The sequence below is a fragment of the Patagioenas fasciata genome, chromosome Z, assembly GCF_037038585.1.
Source record: "Patagioenas fasciata isolate bPatFas1 chromosome Z, bPatFas1.hap1, whole genome shotgun sequence".
Taxonomy (NCBI): Eukaryota; Metazoa; Chordata; class Aves; order Columbiformes; family Columbidae; genus Patagioenas; species Patagioenas fasciata.
Genome location: NC_092560.1, coordinates 84,907,168 through 84,932,282, shown reverse-complemented (window position 1 = coordinate 84,932,282; position 25,115 = coordinate 84,907,168). Strand labels below are relative to the sequence as shown.

Genomic DNA, 25,115 nt, shown 5'->3' with positions numbered 1-25,115 from the left:
GGGCTCGTGCACAGCCAGAGCCGTTTGTGCACCAACCAGAGCGGCTCGTGCACCAATCAGAGCTGTTTGTGCACCACCAGAGCTGTTTGTGCACGGCCAGAGCGGCTCGTGCAGCACCACAGCTGTTTGTGCACCAACCAGAGCTGTTTGTGCACCAAGCAGAGCTGTTTGTGCACCAAGCAGAGCCGTTTGTGCACGGCCAGAGCTGTTTGTGCACCAAGCAGAGCTGTTTGTGCACGGCCACAGCTGTCTGTGCACCAACCAGAGCCGTTTGTGCACGGCCAGAGCGGCTCGTGCAGCACCAGAGCTGTTTGTGCACCCCCAGAGCCGTTTGTGCACGGCCAGAGCGGCTCGTGCAGCACCAGAGCTGTTTGTGCACCCCCAGAGCCGTTTGTGCACCCCCAGAACGTCGCGCTCTGCTGCTATTTTATGCAAACCCCCACGGAACCCCCCCATCCCCTCCGCCCGGCTGGCAGCAGCAGCCCCTGCACCCCTGCACCCCCCTGCCGGGCTGCTGCGCAGGCGGTGTGTGTGTGGGGGGAGCCGTGCAGACCCCCCCAGGCGCGGGGGTTCCCGCGTGGCCCGGGGCTGCGCGAGCGCGGCGGGTCCCTCCATCTTGGTGGCCCCGCGCGGCCCGTCGGTCGGTCGGTCGGTGGCTCGGTCCGTCCGTCCGTCCCGCCCGCCTCCCTCCCTCCTCGTCATTGTCTGCGAGCGGCGGCGCGGCGGCGGCGGCGCTTATAAGGCGGCGGGCATTGCCCGGATGTGAGCGGCTGGCGATGTGTCTGCCCGGGAAAGATGCGATTATCCGCGTCTCCGCGGGGGAGGCCGTGCTGCTGAGGAGGAGGAGGAGGAGAGCGCTGTAAACTTGGAACAACTTTGGGACGGGCGGCTCCGCGCTCGCTCGGGGGCTTTTGCCTTTTTTTTTTTGGTTGTTTTTTTTTTTTTTTAAGGAAGGCCGGAGGGAAAGTCCCGGAGCCGCCACGGCGCCCGCACGGTGTCACTCACCATGTGTTTGTAAAAACAAAAGAGGGAAAAGTTGTCGGACCTTCTTTTTTCCTTTCTTTTTCTCCATTTTTTGGTTGGTTGCCTGGCTCGGCCGGCTGGGTGGGGAGCCCAGACCCCAACAAAGCCAGGTGTAGGGAGCCTGTAAACCTGGAGTACGCGGAGCAGCACTGACACACTTTGCCTGGTTCTGGAGGGTCACACACGTGTGAGATAATAAAGCACTTTGGCAGAAGAAGCCTTTTTTATATTTTTTTTTTAATTTTTATTTTTATTCATTTTTTTTCCTTGGAATATTGTGACCATATTTGTGGCCATTTAAGGTAAAGTTAAATTTTGCTGTTAGAGTAACTTGTCTGTATTTTTTTTGGAAATAATTGTCGATCCCAATGTGTTATTTAAAAAGAGGTGCAAGTTATACGATGTTTAAATGCAAGTAGGAAGTACACCGCGTGTGTGCACACAGAATCGTTGATAAATATAGCTATAGAAATAGATACATTGTAGATACACGGTGCAATTACACGTGTAAAATAGACACTAAGGTGCAAACGCCGAGCGTGGTAACTCGGTGCTCTATTTCCTACCGGAAAATGAAGTCGAACTAGTTTTTTGTGGAGCGTGTCGGGCCTGCAATGGCAAAATGTAAAATCAAAGTGTAAGATGCAGGGAGGGGGGAGAGGGCCGCTGCCATCGGCCCCACAAACTTGATTTTGCAAAGTTTGCAGCGATGTGAAGCGAAAAGCTCGGTTTGAAGCGGCAGGGGCGGGGCGGGGGGGAATCACAAACCAAAATAAAAAGAAAATGGAGCGGATAATACAAGAGAGGGGGGGAAAAAATACCGTTCCTCTTGGCCAAGTGTGCGCGTCACGTGTATTTGCAGCCTCGTATAAACTCGCTTTGCCATGTGTATATACGCGAGCTGGGGAAATTTAAAGTATAATCCCTGCAAAAAAAGTGCGGGAGGCGGCCGGGCGCTGCGCTCCATGTGCGGGTAGGGACGCGCTGCGCTCCGCGCTCAGGGCCGCGCAACCGCGGGGGCGCGGAGCGGGCGGGGGGCCCGGGCAGGGGGGCCCGGCCGGCGGGGGGCGGCTCGGCTCGGCTCGGCTCGGCTCCGCGCCCCTTCCCTTCCCTTCGCTTCCTTCCCTTCCTCCTCTCCTCTCCTCTCTTCCCCTCCCCTCCCCCGGCGCTCGCAGGCACCGATGACTCCGCACAGGCCCGAACCGCTGCTGGGTTGTTGTTATTGACCCCCCCGTCCCCCCGCTTTCCTCTCCGCAAATTAGAAATTGGGGCTAATTGGCAAAGGCTGCTCTCCGCTTCGCTCCCGGCCCCTCCGCACCGGCGCCTCCGTAGCCTGCGACTTTGCTTTTTTTCCTCTTTATTTTTTTTAATTGCTGTTACCGCTCTTTCTGCCTCGAAACGCGACTTTGCGTGGAAGAAGGAGAAGGGAAAAAGTTGGGAGCGGATGGCTGTAGTTCCTTCCCTGGGATCCTCATTCATTCCTCGCTGAACCTCCTGTTGCATAAATGATGCTCCGGGAGCGAGGCTTTCTCTTCTTTTTTCTCCTCCGGATTTGGGTTTAGAGTGGATGCTCCCGGGTTGCCATCGCCTCTTTGGAAATACAATATCGCTTTTTTGTTGTTGTTGTTGTTGTTGTTTTTGCTGCCCCTCCATCTTTTTTTTCCCCTCCCTTCTTCTCAACTACCCACCCCCTGAAAAACCCGATTGTGTTTCCTGCAAGGCTCGGGACTGGCTTTCTGATTGCGGTTATTTCCATGTTTCTAGGTTTGTGTGATTTTGCTAAAATGCATCACCAACAGCGAATGGCTGCCTTAGGGACGGACAAAGAACTGAGTGATTTACTGGATTTCAGTGCGGTAAGAAACAACGGTGGAAATTAACAACAGCTGTAAAAAATATCTTCTAGCTGATCTGTTAAACTGAGAAAAAACCAAACCAAAAGCAAACCAACCAAACCAAACTGTGATCTAAGTGCATTGGGCAATTTTTAATCAGCAGCTAGAACCGTGGTAAATATCTTTTTGCTTAAAAAAAAAAAAAAGGAAAAAGAGAAAAACAAAAATTAGAGCGTTTTTCTTATTTCTTATTGTATGTGATGGGAGATGGAATTGTGTTCAGAGCTTACGTTAATGTCTTGGATGTCTGAAATAATTCGTGCAAAAAGAGATGCCCTTAAAAGCGAACATTTCTCATCATTGGTTAATAACAATATCTAGCACTTTTATTGTGCTTTACATTTTATAGCGTTGTTGGCACGTGAACTAATTAATTGCTAATTAGTTGCTTATATTCTATTTTCGGTTCTTCCCTTGTTTCATTTTTTGGCACGCGGAAAGTGCAAAGAAATCCACGACTGTCTCAGTTGAAAGTTTTCACTGGAATCTCGTGTGGCTCCTGCTGTCGTTAAAACTGCTCCGGCCCTTCCCGGAGCCCCCCAGCTACATGGTGGAGATGGGGCGCTTTTTTTGGCTTTTTTTTTTAGTAAGTTTAAATCAAAAAAACCCCCAAGCGACTGCTGTGAGTCTGGGCCGCCCGTGGCCCGGCTGCTGGAGGCCAAACGCGGACCCGGACGTGTGCACTTGTCGAGTTTTGCGAGGCCCCCCCCCGGCAGCCCCTTCCTTCCTCCCCGTGCCCTCCTCCCGCAGATGTCAGCCCGCGGCCAGCCCGGCCGGCCCGCACCCCGTGCCCTGCTGGGGAGGGGGGGGGGAGAGAGGGAGGGAGGGAGGGCTGGCGGGGGAGCCCGGCCCAGGACCCGCAGCCCCAGCCAAGCTTCGCAGCCCCCTCTTTTGCTTGCTGCACTTTTTGCGTTTGTTCCTTGGCTTTTTGCAGGCTCTGACTCAGGGAAGGTGCGTATTATCCACTAGACACGTCGGAGAAGAGAGAAACCAATTAGGGTCGAAATAAATGCTGGGGAGAGAGAGAGGGAGCGAGAGAGAGGGAGAGAGAGGGGGAGAGGGAGAGAGCCGCGCTTCCAATTGCTCTGTGCTAGAGACGAAATGAGAATTTAGGGCAGGTGGCACTTTGCATTATTATTCTTTGGGTTCCCATATGCCAGGCAAATCCTAGAGCGGGATGGAAATGGACGTTGCTACATTTATGGCCAAGGTTTCACCAACAACCAACTTTGTTTCTGCCTTTGTCAGCGTGCGGCGGGCGAGGGAGCGAGCGAGCCCGCTGGGGCCGGCACCGCGCCGGGGTCGGGGGCCTCGGGCACCCCGCGCCGGGGCTGGGGCTGCGAGGGGCAGCGCTGGCTCGCGGGGGTGGCGGCTCGGGGGGCACAAACCGCGACCGCGCTGCCGAGCGGACCTGGAAGCAACTTTTGCCAGCCAGCGGACTCGGGAATCTCTCGTTTTCCAGTACTAATGCCTCTTTGTTTTTTTTAGATGTTTTCACCTCCTGTGAGCAGTGGGAAAAATGGACCAACTTCCTTGGCAAGTGGACATTTTACTGGCTCAAGTAGGTACCATTTTTGTTTGGTATACAGTTAAAATGTTGTTAGTTATTTATCCGTTAGGCATCACCTTTGTTGTGGTTGTGTTAATCTCTTTTGGGGAGCAGAGTCATTCAGATTGGAGTGGAATTATTCCTGAGCGCTGGCTATTATTATTATTTCCCTAAGACTGGGACATTTTCGCGGTATTTCCATGCGTTTATGATTATTTTTTTTAAAACCCCTAAACTTATATAATTCTTCAAGGTGAGCTAGTTTAAATCATTTTCTTTTTGAAACGGGGCGTTAGAGATTTTTATTTACAATTTCAGGCTATTTCTTTCACGTGTCAGAAATCAGAATCAAAAGGTGTTGCGTGGGAATGAATTTAGTGAATAAGAATGGAAGGCTGCTTGGGTTAAATAAATAAATAAGCAAGTACCCGAGGATAAACAGCAACCTCTTCCGGGAAAAGGGCTCTTTGGTGTTAGAGATCACGTTTGCTGGTGGAGTATTTCCCAGTGAATTCAAATCTTCAGGCTCCTTTCTTTTCCTGGTGGGAATGAGGCCATTTTCTTACTAAAGATTTGGCTGGGTTTGGAGCGTCCCTGCAAGGATTTGTTGGTCTGTTTCTGTGGCTGTGGTGGTGCTGTATGGGCAGCTTGTGCGTTTCACGCAAACAGGAGCCCTGTTTGATGACAAAAGGAGCGTGCGGTACAACGTAGGTGTCCAAGAATTGTCTGGCAACTCAAGTTTGATGGAGAGGCTTTTATATGCGTGGCGGATCGGAAGCAAACCCAGCAGAGGTCCTTGGGCGTTCGCAGTCAGTTTGGGAGGCTGTTTGGCCGGACACGAGCCCGTCGCGGTGTAGCGGTCCCGGCGCTCCGTACCGACTGTTGTTACACGCGGCGCTGGGCTGGGGCGCATGGGGGCCTTGGACAGGTCTTGGCTGCAGAGTGCCGGTGGCTGGCTGGTACGAACACGTCACCGCACTGAGTTTGGTGCCTGCTGTCTGCAGCTCGGGCTCTGGTAGAGGAGCCTCTCTGTGCGTTCGCTAGAGCCGTTTGTGTTAAATGCGCGAGTACGTCAATTAACGTTTGATTTCCAAAGAAGGACATCCTAATTTGAAGGTAGTCTGTAATATAAATGTTTAAGATACTGGATCAAACACCGCCTGCAATTATTAAGCACTCATTTTGCGAATTTCAGCCTATTCAGACTTTCAAAATAATGACGTGGTTTTGTTTTATCTTCACGAATTTGGTTATATTACAAATATAGCGACCTGGAGAATTTTACTGTTAGCTTTGAATAACTTTCCAAATGTAATTTGCCTTATATCTCACAAGCTAAAGATTTTAATCCTGTTTTTTTTGTCATTTTGTGAATTTCGGAGTTTTAATAACTGATTTAACCAAATAAATAATATTCACGATATTTGTTTTCACCGGAGAGAAGCAAAGAGTGTTTGTGCCAGGCAAATCGATTTGTCAGGCTTATATACCAGGCAGTGCAGCCACTGACACTCGGTGTGACAGCAGTCGACTAGATAGTTATATTGGGTAAATGCATCGTGAGCCTCTTCTGCGGAGTCATTTTGATCAGAAATGCGCAGGATAGCAAACCCAAGCAGGGAGCGAAGTCGGGGGCTCGTATTGCTTTTTATTGTCTCTAAATCTACAAGCCTTGGAGTAACTTTGCCACGTCGTTTCAGACACACAAAGAACGCAATGAGCTGGAGTAAGTTAGTCATATTGAGACAGAGACCATTTAAAATAGCGCCCGAGCCCTCCCACGCTGGAGAACGCGTGAGTGTGCGGCTGCACCAGGCTCCGGACAGACGTGTCCGTGTGTCGGCCGGGCGCTCGCGCAGCGCACGGGGGACCCGGCTGCGTTTGCGGCTGGGATCGGGCAGGGAGGTGCTGGGCGCGGGGTGGTGTCCGGCTCCGGGCGCCGCTCGTGCTCCAGACGCCCAGCTTGGGTACCAAGTGCTGCACGGCACGTCTGGATGCAGGCTGAGAGAGCTCTGCTAACAGCACGGGAACACCGGTTATTATCCTAATTATGCGTATTGATAACGCGGAATTGCAGCCACCCGGAGGCAGGCTGGTTTTCCTCCTAGAGATGCCCTTGTGGAGTTTGAGCCGACCTTCTCCTAGCAGCCCTTTCCAAATTCTCTTTGAGGCGGGGAGCCACAGATGTCATTGCTCTGCGTCCACCCAGAGCTGCTTCTATAAGGGGGGAGAAGAAAGAAACAACCACCACACCGAACACCCTAAAGAAAAGTAATCCCAAGCAGTGAAGTGAAACTAACTGTGCTTTAGGAAGTGTGGTAATATTTCATGCTTAAAGTCATCTTAATAGCTTTTTACTCATCTAATATATGATGCTCTGTTGTGATTTGTAATGTGTGAATGAAAATAAAGTAAAGCCACATTTCCTTTTAATCTTTAATTTCACCAACGTGGCTTCTTACCACGTTAAGAAATGGTGCGGGCTGCAGGGGAGGAAGGAATGTAACCTGAGCCACAGCCCCGCCGTTCCCGTTCCCGGGGAGCATTTTTCACATGAAAGGCTTTTGTCAACCCAGCAAAGGAGCAGGAGTTCTTGTTTGATGTTTGCAGGTGTTCAGCAGAGAGCACTGAAACAATTCGGCCACGCTGCCGAGGGACTGACCTGGCCGGGCAGAAAACACCCCCTGCGCTCACCTCCCATTTACATTGTATTTGGGAGGTGATTTAATACCTGTGACTTCAACTGAACAATACACCTCCGTTACAATGAAGCGTGGTGGGTTGGGTTTTTTTTCCCCCTTTTTTTCAGGACAGTCACCAAAATAAAAGCGGTTTTCCAAGATCTTCTAAAATGTTCTGAATAGTTCACCGTAGCTCCCGCAGTAAAAGCGTTTGTCATAATGCAAGTGCGAGCCGTTGCAAAGTAAGGGGAGGATGGTGATCGCTGGTGCTTAATTTTTGGGAGTGGATTTTTGCGACAATTGTGGTGCCGGGTCTGTCACATTGGGCATATTTCAGTTTTCAAGCTGTTAATCAGAGCCCACATCTTCCTGATTATGTTCAATTTCTGCTTCTTCTATTTTAAGTATTGAATTTTACCTAAGTTTTCAGGCATCTGTTACAGATTGCCCACTGTGTATATGTTTGAATATCGTGTGGGTGGTGTAGCAGTAGAACAACCAAATCCTTACGATTGGCCGCTCCTGTTGCACAAAAAACCCCCAAATTGTAAAGCCTTTGGTAGCACAGACATCACTGAACAGAGCGAAGGCGCTTGGAAGGCTTCAAAGACTTGCTTTCAATTTTGCCGTTAGTTCGGTCAGGGCTTGTCCTGCCTTAGAATAACAGGGCTGCCAAATTAATACAGCTTGGTGTTTGGAGGTCCTTTGTTTTTTGCTTTGGATATGTCTGTGAGTGAATTATAAACAAATATATATATATTGAAGTGCAGCTCATTTTTTGGTGCGTGGCCTTCTGGGAAAGGTGCATAATTCTGCCATTATTGGGGGAATCATCAGAAATCAGATGGAGCGTGTATGTTGGCGAGGCTCTGGTAGCGCTCGGGTGGGATGTGCCGGGGTCCCTGTGCCGCACACCCCGTACCGGGCAGGGCTTGGCGAGACTGGCGTCTGTTACGGCCTTAGAACGCGGAATTGCCATTCAAAGCAAAACCAAATCCCCGAGCAGTGCTGATGTTACGGCCGAGTCGGTGCCGAGGGCGCAGCGCGGTGGGTGCGCGGCTGTGCCGCTGCGGCGGTGGCTCCGCTGGGGATGCCGGCTGCGGCGCAGAGCGCCGGCTGGCTCGGTGCGTGTGGCAGCAGCGCCCGGTGCCAGGCGCCGTGCCAGGGCTGCACCGGCCGAGCCCCCGCGCACCCCGCCCGCCCGCGAACACCGGCGGCCTCAGCTGCGCGCGTACACAAAGGCGGCCGCTTCCATATTTCCCATCCCTAGCGTTTCGTAATTATGATTAAGAAGAAGAAGAATGCTCGTTGCCTCCCATCCTTCCAGCGATGTTTACTTGTGGAGCGCTGCATCCTCCTCCCCTCCGCGTCCCGGGAAGGGAGAGCTGTGGGGGCAGAGGGACCCGCGTCCGCTGTTTGAATTGGCCCGAGCGCCGCGGCGCATACTTGGAGGAGCTAAATATTTAGTTACAAAGGAGAGAGTTTGTGTCTTGCTCCCCGTGGCAAACCGAGTGTGTCCTGCAGAGGACACAGCCACTCATGTACATTTAAATCTGGAAGCTGAAGGTCCTGTCTTGGCAAACAACAACAACAAATCCCCTTGAATTCTGATTTTGGAAGAAAACCAGCCTTATGAAAGGGAAGAGGGTCTGAACAAATACTCTGCAGAAAGGTTGCGTCAGATCTGGTCTGAGAGAATTGCAGCTGAAACGCTTCGGTCATTCCTGTTGAATGCTGCAGCTTTATTTCCGAGTACTTTTTGTCCTAATCACTGCGTGTCTACCTTGTCAGGAGTCCTGGCTGTATTTAATAATTCAAAGCCATAGACATTAGCTGTCTGAGAGGCTGAAATGCTTGGGGCCGCATCCAGCCGAGTGTCACTTGGAGGAAAGGTTTGTGCTGGCCCTGCCAAATGGAGCAGGACCAGAAGTGGTGCACAAGGTACTGGGGAACGCGGGGCTCGCTTGGAATTAAGCAGGAGCACAAACCTTGTGTGACGTGGTCAGCAAGGGATGTGGAGAAGGAATAAGAAGTGTACAGTCTGGCTTCTTCCCCTTGGATTTGAGCTTGTACTACTCCCAAATTCAGACTGACTCTTGTCAGCTCCCGTTGACTGGCTTCCCAAGAAACATGAAATAGGCACAAAGAACTGTGCCCATCTTTCAGCCTTTCAGCACTTAGCTTGTGTTTTGGCTGCAGCAGAAAGAACGTGCGATTTCATTTATGATTTGATTCCCCCCTGCAGCTCTGTCCCCCGTGATTTCAACCATTACCGAGCTTGGGATTGCTTTGGTGTTTTACTTACCTGGTAGGTAAAAGGATTTAAGCACATGCTTTGGGATCCCGGGAATGTTGTGAATGAACTGCTTGAGGTTTTTTGACAAGATCAGCAAATATCTTTACCGTGCTATTGTAACGAGGAGATCACTTAAATAACAGATGAACAACTAAGTCACATAAACATATATAATAGAAGTATGTAATGAAAGTTTATGCTGTTAATTGCTCGAATCTCTCTTAAATGCACAGAATCACGGAGCACTAAAAGCTGTCATATAAACAGTTTTGTTTGGAGTTTAAAATTATTGTGTGTTTTTTTCATCTGCTATGATAAACAAAGTCGTTTTGTAAGCTTTGCAGATCAAACATTTACTTCTAATGGTAAACTACATTTTGTATCTGGAAATTGGTGTCTTTGCAAGGCTCAGAAAAAGAGTGGAGCCCCGGTGGCCCCAGGCCTGTGGTTTTCAGTGTTTGATATCATGATGTTATTTAGATCAGTTCCCATAAGCCAAGATAACAGATCTGCCATTGTTTAATGAGGGACAGGCTATGTGTTTGTCATGGTTTAAAGATCTTTTACCAACGTTTTCCCAGCTAAACGACACCAGGGATGTGGACGTAATCAAAGTAGAACTAGAAAGGGGTAGAAATTCCATTTCAAGAAGTGGATTTGATTTGTAATGGCTGGGATCAGCCTCTTGAAGGACTGGGTCCCCAGCCCGTTTCCAGTCCCACGCTCGCTGTGCGGTCACACAGAGCAGAGCCTGTGTGCTTCGGCATGGGCTGCTGGAGACGTCGGCATATAAAATTAATATACATGTAAGAGCACGTACCATCTGCCAGCGCCTGCACATAGTCCGGAGAGCTCCTCTTGCCCCTTGGAAGGCAGGAGGGATAACGACAGTTCAGATGAGTCCCTTGAATAATTCAATTTGGTGTTATTTATTGTGCGCTATTAACCGCCGAGTGCAAGTCACTCCCGAGTTTCCTGGGCGGTTTGGGCAGCTGATGCTGCCCGTCAGGCTCAGATGCTGGGGGCCTCCGCTGCTTCTGCCGTCTGGGAGGGCTCGTGTGCCCCACGGGATCTGGCCCAGATGCTGAAACCGGCCCCTTGCCATTCGTGCTGTGACTTGGGGGTTGTGTGGGGCACAAATCCGTGGTCTTGGAGCACCAGCCTGCTTGGTGTTCTTCTTCAACCTGCTTGCAGTGCTTGGTGCCTCTGGGCAAAGGGGGTGGCACCGGCCAAATTCTCAGATAATTCTCCTAATGTTTTGAAAGGCTGTCGTGTAATTTCTTTTCTTAGCAAACTTTAGAGAAATAGATAAAGTGTCGAGAAAGGTGAGCATATTTACTCCTCTGCCAAGGCAAACACTAGTGCAGTTGGTCTGCGTATCAACCGACCAGGTGTATTTAAAACCGGGTTTACCCTGGTGGGTTTGAGAGCGGTGAGAAGGTGCGGTAACAGCATTGTTCGTGCGAGAGCTATTGTGACAGTCGCCGTTTAACCGTGTCTTTCAAGACTACTATTGGTTGTAATGACAATACGTAGCTGCAGTCTATTGTTGTCTGTGCCGGGTATTGATCTATTTTGGAAACAACGCTTCACACGCGCTGCTGTATTTGCAGAGCGCTCTTGTGGAATTTGTCTAATCCCCAGAGACTTGGTATGTTGAATGTAATGATTTTCTCTTCCCCTGGTAGAAAGGCTTCCGAGGTGAAGGTGCTGGCTGCGGCGCTTGGCGCTGCCCTGGGCTCTGTGGTCTGGGCAGGGCACGTATGCTGTGCGTTCGGGAGCCGCTCGCTCCTCTCCCTGCTCCAAACTCACCCGTGTTTCCAGCTGCTTTCAGTGGGGCTGCCGTCTGGGTTTCCTTGGCTCAGGGTTTTACTGGAGATGTGCACCAGCGTGTGTGCACCGCAGGGGTGGGCACCGGCAGCCCTGCATGGGTGCCCGTGTTGGGCTGGGGCTCCCATGCCTTCAGCTTCTCTTGCTTTGGGATCCAGGAGCAGGGCAGGCGGTCACGGTGCTGTGCGCCATGGATGGGGCACCCTGCTCTGACCTATGTGTGTATAGGGCACCCTTTTTCACCGCGTGTGCATAGGGTACCCTGCTTCGCCATGCCATGCCTGCTTCATTATAGGTGTGTATAGGGCACCCTGCTTCACTGTGTGTGTGTGTATAGGGCACCCAGCTTCACCATGTGTGTGTATAGGGTACCCTTTTTACCGTGTGTGCATAGGGTACCTTGCTTTGCCATGCCATGCCTGCTTCATGATACATGTATATAGGGCACCCTGCTTCATGATATGTCTGTATAGGGCACCCTGCTTCACTGTGTGTGCGTATAGGGCACCCTGCTTCATGATACGTCTGTATAGGGCACCCCGCTTCACCGCGTGTCTGTATAGGGCACCCCGCTTCACTGTATGTGTCTATAGGGCACCCTGCTTCGTGATATGTGCATATAGGGCGCCCTACTTCGCCATGTGTGTCTGTAGGGCACCCTGCTTCAACGTGTGCGTATAGGGCACCCTGCTTCGCTGTATGTGTCTATAGGGCACTCTGCTTCATGATACGTGTGTCTGTAGGGCACCCTGTTTCACTGTGTGTGTATAGGGCACCCTACTTCGCTGTATGTGTCTATACGGCACCCTGCTTCATGATGCGTGTGTATAGGGAACCCTACTTCACCGTGTGCGTATAGGGCACCCTGCTTCGCTGTATGTGTCTGTAGGGCACCCTGCTTCATGATATGTGTGTATAGGGAATCCTGCTTCACCGTGTGTGTATAGGGCACCCTGCTTCGCTGTATGTGTCTATAGGGCACCCTGCTTCATGATACGTGTGTATAGGGAACCCTGCTTCACCATGTGCGTATAGGGCACCCTGCTTCATGATATGTACATACAGGGCGCCCTGCTTCGCCGTGTGTGTCTGTAGGGCACCCTGCTTCACCATGTGTGTATAGGGCACCCTGCTTCACTGTATGTGTCTATAGGGCACCCTGCTTCGTGATATGTGCGTACAGGGCACCCTGCTCTGCCATGTGTGTATAGGGCACCCTGCTTCATGATATGTGCGTACAGGGCACCCCGCTCTGCCGTGTGTGCGCACAGCGAGCCGTCGTCTTCTCCGGCCCGATGCAGAAGGGCTTGGTCCCTGGTTGGTGCTTCGCTGGTGGCGCAGAGCCAGGGAGGCTCCCAACAGGAGGTTTTACCTTTGGATCATCCCCATGGCAGCAGCTCCTGTCAGCCCCATGGGCTCTTGCTGTGGGTTGCAGCGGAGTTTATTTTAAAAAAACAAGCGAAAACAAACCTCTATCGCATGTTACAGTCATTATGCAGCAATCAGTACCTCAGCCAGGATAATTTTAGGGGTTCAAAAACTGGAAAAAATTGAAATCCCTGAATGAATTGCATGTGTGTAATCCCTAAGAAAGCGGGGATCCAGTTCTTTTTGTTCTGTGTTATATAAAGATGAGACTCTCTCCTGGTGCTGTTTGTCTAGAAGAAAAGCCTGTGTTTTTGCTGAGCATTTGGGACTGTCAGGTTAACGTGGCACCGTGCACTTTTTCCTCTGACTGTACCTTTAAATACGATTGAGCTATTTGATAAATAACTGGTACAAAGGTTTTGTTATATTAAAAACAGCTAAGTATGACTCCTGATCGAATATCAAGACCGTAATTGAATCTCAGGGGTTCTGGTTCTGTTCATAAAGCATTTGAGCTGTTTTGTGCTCCGTGACGTCAGCCAAAAGCTTGATTGAATTATGTTCCCGTATTGTGGGAGCACCTGCCAGTGCCATTGGGCTGAAGGGTCTGTCAGCATTTCCATTACAAACCTTTCAGATCCGTTTGGGACTTTGCCCCAAGCCTTTGAACCGGGCTTAAGGCCGGCACAGGAACTTTAAGCCTGGAAGAGGTGGTCCCACAAATATAAGAAAGCCAAACGATGTGCGGTGCCCTCCCCGCCGCTCTGCCCGTCCCACGCTGCTCCGTGGGCACTTTGGGTCTCAGATGGAGCCGAAGAACAGAGCCTGAAATATCCGTGTGGAGTGAAACCACCCAAAAGAGGGTTTGCTGGTAGTTGAGGAACGAAAGCACGCAGGGGTGAGGCTGGGATGGGGGCTGTCTGTGTGATCCCTGTACCACGGGTGGACGCGCAGGCGAGCCCGTGGCCGGCGGGATTCTGCAGGCTGGAGCACGGGTGTTCTCACTGGAGGGAGCAGTGACAGCCGTGACGCGTCTGTGCATGGTTATAATACAGAAATAACTATTACATTATTTTTAGCTCCTTATAGATCTGCATACTTCATTATGGGTATAGCAGCTAATCCTGAAATGCGGTGCCGTGCGCTGCCTTGGGAATAAATGCTCCTTATCCTCAGGTGCCCAAGGTCTGGGAGCTGGAATGCTGCAGATATTTTGATATCTTGTGCACAGGGGAGACGATTTGGACTCTCAAGACCCAGCAGTCCTTCAAAACCTCATTCACGTGGCGTTTCATATAGCATAGGTCACATCTGCCTGGAATGTAGAGCAGCGCTCTGCGTGGTGGTTCTGCCTGGGACTGTCCCTCCATGCCACCGGTGCCACTTGGGTGCTTGTGTGTTGGCCGCAAACTCGGGTTCTTCTGCCTGCTGGTGTTCTGGTGCTAACCTGGGCTCTCCTGAGCCAGCTGGATTTAACCGCGTTTTGTCCATTACAGTCCTTTGGGAAAGATGATGTGTTAAGTCCCGATCAGAGCCCAGATAACGCGTTATTCTGCAAGATCGGAGTTGTTAGCAAATGCGTTGCTTAACTTCTGGTTTTTGTGTCTAATCACTTTGTTGATTTTATGCTCTTTGGAAAGATTTACTTACTTGGGAAATACTGCGTCTTCTTGTATAAACAGGGGAAAATTCGTGTTCCTAAAATTAGATATTTTGTAAACACCACAAATTAGAGCATTTAGTTTATAAACTAGCTTATTAACTAATGGACATTGTCTTTTTTTTCCCTCTCCTAATTTTCTCATTTATATTCCATATTCTTTGCCTTTAATCTCTGTCTTCCCCAACTGAAGCAGTCAATGGGCAGGAGGGGCAGCCGAGGGCTCCAGGTTCACGCTCGTGTTGAGATTTGATTGAGCGCTTGGTCGGTGTGAAATGCTGGTGCTGCTTCAGCTCTCCTGCCCGGGACCGAGGTGTCCGGCAGACACCGGGACTGTGCCCATGGCCAGTTAGGAGGTGAACGTGGCCAAATTGCCAGTTATCAGGGAGCAGGGAGGTGCTCAGGCCGGGTCGGTGGTTGGGCAGTGTCCCCTTGCCGGGGGTGCTGCGTCATCAGTCCTACACAGAAGCGTTATTGGCACTACATTGGCCCCTTTAACCACAAACCCAGTTTAGCCGAAGCACAAGAACGTTGTCAGATTAAAACCATATCTGTCTATATATAATGACCCACGTTTGATTTCTTTTTGAGGCGCTGGGAATTCAGTTGTGTCCAGGTTACTTGCGTAGGATCGGCTGAGCGGCGTGGTCAGTCGTCACCTTTCCGTGGGTCCCCGCTCGTGCAGATGTTTGTGGTCTCATTTCTCTCTTCCCCTTTAGTGACATGCTTTTATTGTTTCCTTGGGCTGGTGAATGCAGGCTCTGTAGGACAGGAAAAACACTGCACTTCATTAAACTCCATTAGCCCGGCACAGTGGGGCAACATTCCGTCTTTTTGCAGGGCAGAGAGCTCCGCCGCTCCGCTCCGGGCTGGTGGGGGATCCGCAAACACCTGCCAAAATAAGGATCAGGATCCTCCCGTGCCCAGAAACCCCCCGATCAGTGCGGTAACCCCACATGGTCCCCTTGCCTTCTGATGGTTGCTTGCTCAGGGTGCAGAAAAGGTTCTCTTGAAAATGTAGAAGTGAAGACGTAGGAAAGGAGGAAGGAACTGAAAATGCTGTAGTCAAAACTGAACCAGAGGGCAGATTTGCATTTTGGTGGTTCTGGAGTCCCAGTGCCTGTAAATGCCCAAGTGTCGCATGTGGCCATCGAACTCCTAGTATCTCACTACAAGGAGAAGATGAGATGTTCTGCACTAAAAGTATGATATTTTCCACTGTTGATATCTGTGATATCTGACTGGTTTTTAACGTATTTTTACATGTAAAGAAAACATCCTCGCTCTGCCATGTGATGTGTTTGTAAACAGGGCAGTGCCTAATGCAGAATTGGTATTTTCTTAATCCAAAATAGAAAGAGCTTAAATAGAAAGTCCAGGATTATAAAAGAAGCAGCTTTATTCTTTTTAATATGAAGTCGTTTCCTCGTGTTCAGCTCAGTCTTATCCGCAGTGCTGGGCAGAGTGAGCTTGCGTGGGCTCGGGAGGGTGGGTGAGCCCCTTGGCAGGGCACTTGGAATGGTGTTGGCTTCATATCGGTACAATGGTACAAATGGCTCAAGTTCCCTGAATCCTTTATTTTTTCAATTTTTGGTTGTTTTGGAACACAAAATCCTTCATTCTTACGTCTCTGAAGAATCGAGAGTCCACATCATCTCTAGACTGGAAAGCTGCTCTCTCAGCGCAGTATTTCATGATTTCTGTATTTCTCCCGTTTATTAAAGACTGCCACTGTGTTTGGTGTTGCGCTTTTGAGAGGGTTAATTGGTTCCAGTTGCAGCGCTAATTGATTTCACTTGGCTCCCGAGGAGGAGCCTGAAATGGAGCCTGTTGGGAGGTGACACTTCTGTCCCCTTGCTGTCCCCTTCCCCTTTGGACCCGGGGGGTTTCTTGGGGTGCCGTTTCACCCCATTCCTGCCCCATGGAAGGGCTGGTGGCGGGGTGTCTGCAGCCGCCACCGCGCCTCTCCGTTATTAGCATCTCTTGATTCCCTTCCAACTCGGTGACTAACAGCAACACATTCCAAACAGTTATTCTGAGACTTTTGACTCAGTCCAAATTTTGCCTTAAAATGGGTTTGCTTACATACAAGAGCTATTTTGCTCTCCTGCATTCATTGTAGCGTTTTCAAATCGTTGTCATCTTGAAGAGGGTTTTGATCTTTTCTAGTTTGATCAGAGTTTCCTGAGAGGGAAGAACATGTCGGGGAAACGGGGCAGGTTCCTGTTAGAGAATCATCACCAGTTCTGCCTCGTGAACCGGGCTGGGCTTGCTGGTGGCTGTTCACACTTCTTGTGTCTGCCTCGCTCAGAAACACCGCAAATAGCGCACTTCTCTTCCTCATTAGAGGCAGCTAATTAATAAATATGAGGGAGTGAACTGATGGGAGAACGTTATCTGGGCACTACAACTTGGTAACCTTGGCTTTCTTGCGAGTAATAAAAACCACCAGCTAAGATGCGGGAGGCAGCGGTGGTGGATGGATATGGTCCATCAGATCCACAACTGGAATACATCATGGAGCTCTACAAACACCCCCCAAGTTGTGCCGTTTTATGCCGAGTGTCTTGTGTTCCGCTGGGAAGCGGATGGGATAAAGTCTGAGATACATTTTAGCGAGGAGAACGGTTGGTTTCTGGGAAGCTGATGCGCAGCAGCCCCCGGGCACCGCCGTGCCCCTTCCTCCTCGGCTTTCATTGCAGACTCAGAGTGCGCGCTTCCTGGTCGCTCGTTTGGCTGAAGCCTCCTTCAGGCACACGTTCCATAATTTGTCTTATTCATCTGCTCATCATGCTCATGGTTATGTTACATTCACCTACGGCAAGGAGTCGCTGAGAGAGGAAGGATGAATATGGATGAAGCGATGAGCACAAGAGCTCTAAGTGATTTTTAGAGCTTCTCCTATTCAGTTGGACGGGCTCAGATGGGAGGCAGTCGAGCTCAGCCCCCCGGTTTGGGTCCTCAAGTGCGCTTTGTGTGATTTTCCCCGCGTTGAGCGCGGCCCTGGGGATGCTGAAGGCCACGGGAGTTTTCCTGCTGGCTTCCCCATGGGAAGCATTGGGCTCTGCTGTGCCCGGGTGCTGCGCGTTTGTACGTCTCGCTGCCCGAGCTGCTCTTGCTAATGAATTGGTGCAGGCATGGAAAGGCACGATGTGAATAGGTGGGAGGGCTCCGTTTGTATAGTTATTCTCTTGGGCTTGCCCAGAAGAATCATTTTCCCATATGCTCTGCTCAAGGTTTTGCTGGGCGATGCTTGCAGGTCTTGGAACAGCCTATTGAAAAGTTACTTCCTTTCAGTGTTTTGAAGCGATTTAAAACTCATTTTTCTCTACCAGCTTCACAGTAATTTGTAAGAAAAACTTCCCTTTAAAAAATCCGCTGCCGTCCTTCTAACTGGCGTACACTTTGTATTTCCTTGTCCTACTGTTTGGGTTATAAACATGTTTAAAAAAATATATTCACACACACAACATTATCATGATTCGGCTTAAGCATCTGTGGTTATAAGTGCACTTCATTTCATCTAATTAAGTTATTTAGTCATTTACACATTAGCAATGTACTACATATTCCACTTTTACAGGAACTTATTTTAATTATACCCACAGTTCTGTTCTGCTCCATTATAGCCATAGATCAAGCTGAATAATAACCATTCTAAAAGCCATATGCTAAAAGAGATTATAGGTCATTAAGGCCAAATTAAGGTAACATTTCTGATGGTCGCAAACAGAAGTCTAACCAACAATTATCTTCTTTCAGGTCTGTAGATACAGTCCTCTTTGAGCTTTTAAGATGACAACCAAAGGACAATCTCTGATTCCTAATGGTTGGCGTTGGTTTCAGAGGCTGTAATTTCTGAAATTAATAAGGTTTGCAAAGGCAGACCGGTATTTGTTTGTTTTTCGCTCTCCTATTCTGGTGTTTGCCACAGGGCCCCAGTGTAAACTTCATTTTGCAGCCGTTCAGCTCTTGCGAGTCCCTGCTCCGGGAGCATCCCGCGTCCTTCATCCCGCGTCCTTCATCCCGCGTCCTTCATCCCGCGCCCTTCATCCCGCGCCCTTCATCCCGCGCCCTTCATCCCGCGTCCTTCATCCCGCGTCCTTCATCCCGCGTCCTTCATCCCGCACCCTTCATCCCGCATCCTTCCTCCTTCCCGCAGTCGCACCGCCCGCCAAAGCTCATTTGCGCTGGTGTTGGGTTCCACGGCTTGGGGCTTAACTGTCTTCTGCTCAATGGAGCTGGATCTAATTGTCTCAAGATTAATTTGGGCTTGGAGCTTGCACCTAAGCCGCTTACCAGTAATTCCCTTTGGAGTGAGCCTTGGTGGTGGTTTCCTCTGGAAGGAGCTGAGCTGGAGACCAAGTTTCTGCAGGGAGGGACGCGGGTGTCGTGTCTCTGTGTGTGCTGCCTCGCAAATCTAAGTCTTCCACTGGTTTATAGCATGGGGGTCCTTAGTTTCCCACTCTTTCTTTTAGGCTCTTGTGGGTATTGAAGAAAAAAATGTTTACGGTAGCGTTGCTGGATAAAAACTTCTAAAAAAGAAATTTATATAATGAGAAAGGGTCGTGAGTGGTTATTCTTACAATGTTCACTTGGTGCTTGGTTCAAACCAAGCTCTTGTAGAAAGACAGAAGGGATGAGGTTGTGTTTTTGGCCGATGCTGGTGCTACCGTCATGGAGCCCTTTGCATTCCGGAGTAAATCACACGAGCTGTGAGATCGTGTAGGATAAGATCCCATGAACAGCTGGGATTCCTGTAGCATCTCGCAAGCAACAGCAGAGAAAATCCAACCTCTTCTCCACCGGGTTTGTTGGAAACAGGTAATCCCGCATTCCTGAGCGGTTTCTCTGTAGGAAGCTGGCGTTAATCATTCCCACCTGTGTCTTTAGTTGCCAGCGTTGGGCTTCGGGATGAAAGTCTCATGCTGCAAAGTGTTTCCGTGGTGGTTGTAGACATGGGATGTGTATCATTGCCAATTGTTAGAGTGTTTGAAAAGGAAGTTAGGCCTGGAAGGGAGGTTTTGGGTGAGCAGGTCCAGCTGCCTGCTCTTGCTTAGTTTGCCGTGCTCCATCTTAAGCTTGGTCAGATTTTTGATCCAAAAATCATCTTGGAATAGTGTTCCAGCGTCTCAGGCCTGATGGCCAGAAGTCTTATTGTAATGTTTTGACAAACTTTAAATCTGGCCAGTTGATATTTGTTCTTGTTCCAGCACTTGAATAGCACGTCTCCCTGCTCCATCTGTCCCCGCGCGGCGTGGCGCGTCCCTGCAGGAACGTGACTTTGCGCTAGGAAAAGTCACCCGGGCGTTCACCTGATATCGGTGAGGAGATACCAACCGTAAATGTGCATGGGTTGGGTGTTTTCCTCCCAATATTTTCCTTCGTTTTTGCAGGATTGCAAGCGAGCGCTCGCGTTTTGACTTCCACCGCTTCCAATGCGCTCGTAGGTACGGAGTTCAGCCTGAAATTCCGTGTGTGTCGGCAGCTCTTCTGCTGCTAAACCTTCTCTACGGTGCATGGGTCAAAATGTAACATGCATATATGTTTTCTTAAGCTGTGGTCTCAGTTTTTACCGAAGGAAGAGTCCGGTTGGATCCCGGCCGGCAGCGATGCGCTGAGTTCCGCTCATGCACAGTGGGACCGGCTGGATGGAGCTTCACCGAGTTGGGTGGATTCGTGCCAGACTCACGCTCGTGCAACGCAAACTTCTGCGTTTTGTCACAGAAGCCGATAAGTAGTACCGTGGAATCAAAAGTGCGCATAATGTGCAAAGTCAAACTATATTTAAAGCGCCTTATTCACAGAGGAACACCTCTAACCTTTCAATATGTGAATGAGATGTCAACCCAGTTCTGGAGCTCCACCAGGTTTTGACATGATCATGCATTTGCAGTCACTTAGATGCTTGCATTGGGGAAGTGCAATAATTTGCCTATGTTTATTTAAATAGTGCAAACTTTCAACATTATCACCTTTTTATTTAAGAGAGCAGAGACTACAAGGATGACATCATGGAGCATCATGCACAGCCAGTTAAATTGGGAAGAGATGTATTTTAAGGTGTTCCCTCCTTCTTCGCCTCTCCTTCTTGAGATTGGATTGCAAGATCCCTGGAGTGAAATCCAAGTTTTCACCCTTAAACTGCAATTTCTCTATCTGTGTCAGCATTTACAGAAGCAGCTCTAGCTTGTGGTGCTGGAGAATGAGTCATCTGAGTGGCCTGAGGTTCGCATTCTGTTATCGGGGAGACAGAGAGGAGATTCCGCTGTGCAAACCTGGCCGTCGACTTCGCTGTTCGAAATGAACGGTGCAAAACTCACTTGAAATCTGCCACTTGAAATAATAAGGGGTTTCGGTCACTGGAACGAGCATAAAAATTGGTATTAAGCAGTGTACATTTTAATTTGGAATTTTGGGAAGACTCCATGGCAACTGTGATGTGAAAGGAGAAGGGGCTTTCCTGAGTGTTGTTCTGAGGCGCTATTGATAATTCATAACCACCCCTGCACCCGTTAATGAAGATACGGGATGTGCGTTGTGCTGGGAACGCTTTTGGAACTCACATATTTAAAGGAGGGAATCTTAGTCAAACGTGTAACGGTAATTAATGATGAAAACAGTAGGAAGAAGGTAGACAACTAAAATACATATTTGCTCGGAAATAGCAAGGGCTATGAAAGTAACGTGAACAGGAGTATGGATGGATCTGGTGGTTATGTGAGATTTGGCTTCAGCGCTGTATTAATCATGTGTATTGGAGCTGTGAGTGCAAGGGACAACTTCACCAGTTTGCTTGTCACACAAGTTGGTGTTTAAAGGGAAATATCACTGATGGCAAACCAGAGAGACTAAATAGATATATTTGGTCTCACAGGCAGTCCATTAATTTGCTCAAATTAAATATTATCTTTAAATATTGAAAGGTTAAATGTACACTGATAATGGCTTTAGACAGCCATTAAGTCATAATTGCTCTCTAATGTAGTTAGCAAAAGACATTATTTGATAGAACTTATTGAAAAGGGACTAAAAGCACCAGGGTTTGGTTTTTTATTCACTTGTCCTTTTCCATACAAACGTAGGAGATGCAGTCCCGCCTTGGCGCAGCGCCGCGGGTGAGCGGGCAGCGGCCGTCCCGGGGCCCTGGGCAGCACGTGCGGACAGACGGACGGACCATCCCGCTCGGGGGGACAGACGAAGCCTCCCCCACCGCCCTGCTGCTGTTAGAAATGAAATTACAGCCCGCAAACGGCATAAAACCAAACGTCGCCGTGGTCAGGACAGCAGCCTGAAGGTCCGGGAGAGACGTGCCGGGGAGCGTTGTCCCTGGGACGAGCAGAAAAAGGGGGGTTAATGCATATTTGAATGGGAAATGTCGGGAAGGTGCTGCGGGGGCTCCCCCTGCACCTGGGCTGAAGGCAGCGAGTCTGGCTTGCAGGTGTGTTATGGTCACCAGTGCTTTATTTTGGTTGAAATGGAGAAATATTTTGAAGCTTTCATAATATTTATCTGCGAAGGTATGTCGGTGCGGCCCGGAGCGCCGACCTCCCCGAACCAGCGCAATCCCCGCTGTGGCCATGTCGTTAGCGGCTGTTAATGAGCGGTCACAGCCCCCCGAGTGGGCTGGATTGAACAGCAAAGGGGTGTCCTTGGGGTCCCCCAGCCTGGCCTTCAGCTTCCCGCCTGCACCATAGCATTGCATTGCATTGCATTGCATTGCGTGTGCTGGAGCTGACCTTGGCGGGTCGGTCGCCTTGCGCACAACCTGTTCTCTCTGGGCAGTGGGGATCTACATGAAGGGCCCTCGTTAGCAGAATGACGATATTAATTGGTTTGGTTCAGAGCGGCGGTTCGGTCTATGGGCACTGAGTTTGGTGTTCGGAGATCCTGCGGGACTTTGTTTTATGTCAGGAAGAAAGAGATAAATCTCAGTATTTTCTTGGTTAGTGCCTTTTGTTCAAAGGCTGGAAGGGCCTTAATTGTAGGTAGATGTTATCCTGTAAATGGGATGTTTTTCTTCTTCTTCAGCAATATTTAGTGAGATATTATCTAATAGAAGACTTACTTAAAATCAAGGGAAGTGCTGTTCTCATCTATTACAGAATTATATGAGAAGTCAGAAAATGTCTAGAACATTGTACAGCTTGGTTTGCCTTTTCCATGCAGTTCATGTTATGTAGGTGATGAATTAGGATGATTTTTTCATAGTTTCCCTGTTCTCAGACTTATTTAAAAAATAGCCAAATTGCAGCAGAATGATTTGCAATGAAAAGCTATATATGAGCTCTGAATTAATTACAAGAAGGTGGCTTTGTGAAAGAAAGGTTTTCCGTTGGTGTTTCAGGTTTGCACGGTGGTTTTGGTGTTGTTTTGGGGTTTGGGGTCAGCGTGGGCACCACCGCTCTCCTCTCCGCAAAAAACAAACACGTTTGGAAAATTAATTAGCGGTGCATGGTTAATTCTTCCCCGTGCATTAGTTCTTGTATCTGATGGCTTTCCCATCCTCATGGTGTGCTATTTTTGTTATTTGAAATCAGCTTCATTATGAACGGAAGGGAAGTAAACTGGCCTGTCTGTAATATGGAAAAAACAAGGCCGAACACCCCAAAACCTGCCAAAGGAACAGACCTCTAAAAACAGTCACTGTTCTATAGGGAGCAGTCTGGCTGGTTTTCAGCGCTGGGTTTTCATTCCTTGTCCGTGTAACTCTTTGCTGTTCTTGTACGGTGTCCATCACGGCTTGCGGGCCATGGACATCAGGTTAGAAATCCCGTTACGTTTGTTACGTTTTCTTCAAAACTTTTGGAGGAAAAACAAAAAATGAAAGCCAGGAAGCAAAATAGCATTGTTTTCCCGTCTTTGTCCACAACAACAAGTCTTGTTGTTTGCCATCTTTTGTAGTTGTTTGCTTCCTTTCGAGCCTTTTCTGGATAGAATTTCCCAGGAATCAAAGTTGGTTCATTTTCAGAACGAAGGGAGGAAAATATTCCTGAGAAAATCACTGCTCTGACTAAAGAGAGTTGTTATTGTTAAAAGAAAGATTTTAACAGGCCGAAGCCAAATAAAATCTAGGTTTTATTTATTTACTTGAAGAATCATGACACTGAGGTGGTCTAGTCCTGAACTGTAACCTTATTGTGACTGGGCAAGCCCGAAACAAAGAGGAGGATCCTTCCCCAGGAGCTTAAAGCGGGAGTGTAAAGCGAGGGAGAACAGATGGACAGACAGATTGGGGAGCACCAGAAGACAAAGGGACGGTATTGTTCGGTGTAAATAGCTGCGCTCGGCTCTTCCCGGCGGCTGGTGAATAATGGATGGAGGCGCGGTGGGACGGGAGGGCAGGAGAAGACACGAGGAGGGTGGGCAGGGGTGGTGGGCTGCGGGAGGGTGGACCCGGAGGTGGGGAGGAAAGGGAGGTTGGACATGGGGACACGGGCAACGAGGAGAATGGAGGGGATCGCTAGGAAGAAGGAATAATGAGCTGAGGAGACAGGGCTGGGGAGAACCTTCTGTTCTGAGAGAGGATGGAGGAGAAGCTGGAGGATGGAGGGGACAAGGACCAGGAGGGAGTCGTGTTCTGTTGGAAGGAATTGGCAAAGCACCGCGCTGAGGGAGAGCTGGAGCCGGCAGAGTGGAAGGGGTGAGGATGAGGAGGGCAGGGAAGAGGCAGCCGGGGCTGTGGAGTGCGGACGAAGGGTTGGAGAAGCAGGGAAGGATGCTGGCGTGGAGGCCTGAAGGTGGAGAAGAGTTACGGTGAGAGCCATCAGCCGTATCCGTGCGCAAAAGCAAAGAATCGGTCAAAGAGGAGGGCTGAGAACAGGTTGGGCATCCGCCCTTGGGCTGAAAATCAGGGAGGAGCGCATGGAAGGAAAGCAGAGAGTTGGGAGAGTTGATACACCTGCTACTGCTCTGGAGACTGAATGGGGAACGGTGATTTTAGGTGGGAAGGGATTGAATAGAGGAGTTGGTAACCATCAAATTGCCAACTCTTTGGTGCACAGGAGTGAGGAGGTGTTCCCTAGCAGGTGTCTATTTATTGCTCTCTCAAATGGAGACAAAGTACAAGGGTCTGACTTGATGGAATATATTGATAAGAAAGAAACGTGAAGTCCGCAAGAGAGCGAGTAGGAATGCAGAGAAGAGCAGGAGAAAAACAGGAAGAGGACAAATAAGTCAGCTGAAGAAGCATAGAGGCAGGACCCAGGAACACCAAGAGGTGGAAGGGAAGAGTATTCATGCAATACTGTTCAAAAGAGCGAGACTCCATTTGGTGGTTTTCTTTTCACTTTGTGCCCAGGTTGTATAGAACCGGTTGCTCTCTGGAAAATGGTCCCTGCAGGCGGGACTTCACCCGGCGGGATCGCGGTGTTAGCCAGGAACAAGTGCCAATGATAGCCACGCAGTTCAGTGCTCCGATAGGTGTGCTGTGATTGCCTCTCTCGCTGCTGTGCGCCATTCATTTCAGATTTAAATATCTAATGGCTCTCATCAAACAACATTTAAACTTCCTATGAAATCCTGCAAATGTTCCTTTAGATCATATTATAAGCAACAATGGCTGAAATGAGCTTGAATGGGAGGGCTGTGTTTGAGTCTCGGGGCTCTGCAGCTGCTGGTGATGACAGTGAACACTTCAATTGAACTGCAGCCTGGTATTCAGCAGCGCTCTGCCCATTAAACCACGTAGAAAAACAGTATAAATGGTCCGGCACATTTCCTTTTCCACACTATTTTCATCTTAGTCACTGGAGTGTTTCTGCAGAGAAGAATTTATTTACTGGGAAGCTAACAAGGAATGTTTTGGTCACTG

General features: G+C 49.4%; 1 protein-coding gene across 17 annotated transcripts in view; it reads left to right on the top strand.

Annotated features, from left to right (window-relative positions):
- The first annotated feature begins 754 nt into the window (after window positions 1-754).
- Window positions 755-25,115, top strand: part of LOC136115087 (transcription factor 4) — a 173,063-nt gene continuing 148,702 nt past the window's right edge. For 5 of the 17 annotated variants that reach the window (XM_065860964.2, XM_065860966.2, XM_065860965.2 and 2 more), the window contains exons 1-3: window positions 2,135-2,235; window positions 2,788-2,879; window positions 4,407-4,479. In XM_065860964.2, the coding sequence (XP_065717036.1) occupies window positions 2,205-2,235; window positions 2,788-2,879; window positions 4,407-4,479 (196 nt within the window). In that variant the 5' untranslated portion in view covers window positions 2,135-2,204. The other 12 variants (XM_065860978.2, XM_065860976.2, XM_065860961.2 and 9 more) reach the window with 10 other exon arrangements.